Source organism: Phytophthora parasitica (assembly GCF_000247585.1).
Source record: "Phytophthora parasitica INRA-310 unplaced genomic scaffold supercont2.55, whole genome shotgun sequence".
Lineage (NCBI taxonomy): Eukaryota > Oomycota > Peronosporomycetes > Peronosporales > Peronosporaceae > Phytophthora > Phytophthora nicotianae.
The window spans coordinates 348,358-350,000 of record NW_008649041.1 but is presented as its reverse complement, the minus strand read 5'-3'; the positions used below and the strand labels follow the sequence as shown (position 1 = coordinate 350,000).

The 1,643-nt window shown below is 46.7% G+C and overlaps 1 protein-coding gene across 1 annotated transcript; it reads right to left on the bottom strand.

Moving 5' to 3' along the window:
* Positions 1-71: 71 nt before the first annotated feature.
* Positions 72-365, bottom strand: PPTG_23890 (hypothetical protein; the record flags this gene model as incomplete). The annotated part of the gene is made up of 1 exon (XM_008913742.1): positions 72-365. The coding sequence occupies one exon, from the start codon at positions 363-365 to the stop codon at positions 72-74; it is 294 nt and encodes a 97-aa protein (XP_008911990.1).
* Between the last annotated feature and the right edge of the window lie 1,278 nt (positions 366-1,643).

The following is a 1,643-nucleotide window of genomic DNA, read 5'->3' as shown; positions in this document are numbered from 1 at the left end:
GCGGAACTGCACGGTGGATGCAGCGTTGAGACGCTGTGCACGCGCCGTCACAGCGCCGGCGCCGCGCAGCTTTAGCGCACCGGAGTTGGCGGAGCGTGCAGCCAGAACGCCAGCGCTGCTGCTGAGCGACGTGAGGGAGCGGCGTGCGGCGCCGTTGGCACGCGCGGCGGCGCGAAGCAAGACGCGTCCGGAGCCGTGCATTGTGTGATCTGAGCCTCTAGATGCTTATTGGAGTGTGGAGGGTGATGGAATGGAGGGGGTGTTATGTTGTGCACACCATTTTGAATAATCTTGCGGTTTGTATGGTTTTGGCAGATTGTTGCGGTGGTGTTGGTAAACCCTAGATTGGATGAACGCCACAGCATCTTGTTATGACTTGGCCTGAGTATGTCGGAACTACAAGTACGATGCCTTGAACAGCTGGGTCGCGCGTTTTAACATGTGCATGACGCGTCTCACGTGGAGGAGAAACTTCAGCTTGTGTTTACAGGCTCTGGGCATTCTCAGTTTTGCCCAGAACCCGGCATTATTGAACTACTACGTAAAATAACTTCATGCCACTGCAACAATGAAGTGAATTGGTGTTACGGAAAGAGACTGTGTACTGGTGCATTACATAGTTGTTGTGCGCAAGCAACGAACGCGCACACCATCCAACGAGCGCTTGAGCTTTTTTAAAAAATATTTTTTTAAGTCATTTAAAACTGACTTATACGCACAAACTATCGTTGCAATGTATAGAGGACATTCTGAATTTAGTCCGTAATGGTGGTCGGCATTGGTTGATACATGTGTAGTCTTTCATTGAGGACTTTTGTCCGTTTCCCCCTATTAGCTTATTAGAGGGACCAGGAGGCAAGTCAAAGAGGGATAGTGAGAGACACGTAAGTATAAATGAATGTATCCATATTACCATAGACAATCTAGTCTTTTTAACTAATATCAAGTGTCGACACTTATCGGAACAGATTCGGGTGTTGAATTTCTTCTAGGGAGAAATCGGTTAGGGATTGACGATATCCATCACCGCTTCCATCCGATGATGAAAGAATCTACCGAGGTAGTGTTGGGGAAAGATGTAGCCAGGACCCCACGAAAGCTCTGCAGAGTCTGAAATCGCCCGTTCACATGCTTCCTTCTTCTTCAAAGTTGTTTCCTGTCGCTGCACTTGTCCAGGTCCTTCGCATGAACATTATTCTCAACGAGTCTCTGTCGTAGACTGTGTTGGTCGCTTTCAATCTGTGTCTTTTTGAGGTGCTTCACCCTGCTGCCTTCAGTCTAGGCTCGTATTTTTTTAATGACTGCGTATATTTGCTGTGAGTATTGTATGTACAAAAAGCAGGTGCGAAGTACGGCGAGTTCTGAATTCCTGCATTATTTTGAGAGTAAAAAAGTACAAACAGTGCGAACTTAACGACTGTGAAGGAAAAGTGAGTGTAAGGCAGCTTCGAGACCTCTCTAATATCGTTTTCTTTCCCATCACTGGCATTATTTTTGCTGACAAATCGTATTTTCATTTTTAAATTAGAATACGATAGTACTCTAAACGCCAAGTTGTTGTCATCGGCAGTGTGCATATACCTTTGTCGCACAGTGTATCCAAATTGCTTGGTGTCACTTGTACTCACGGCGACGAAGGCCCG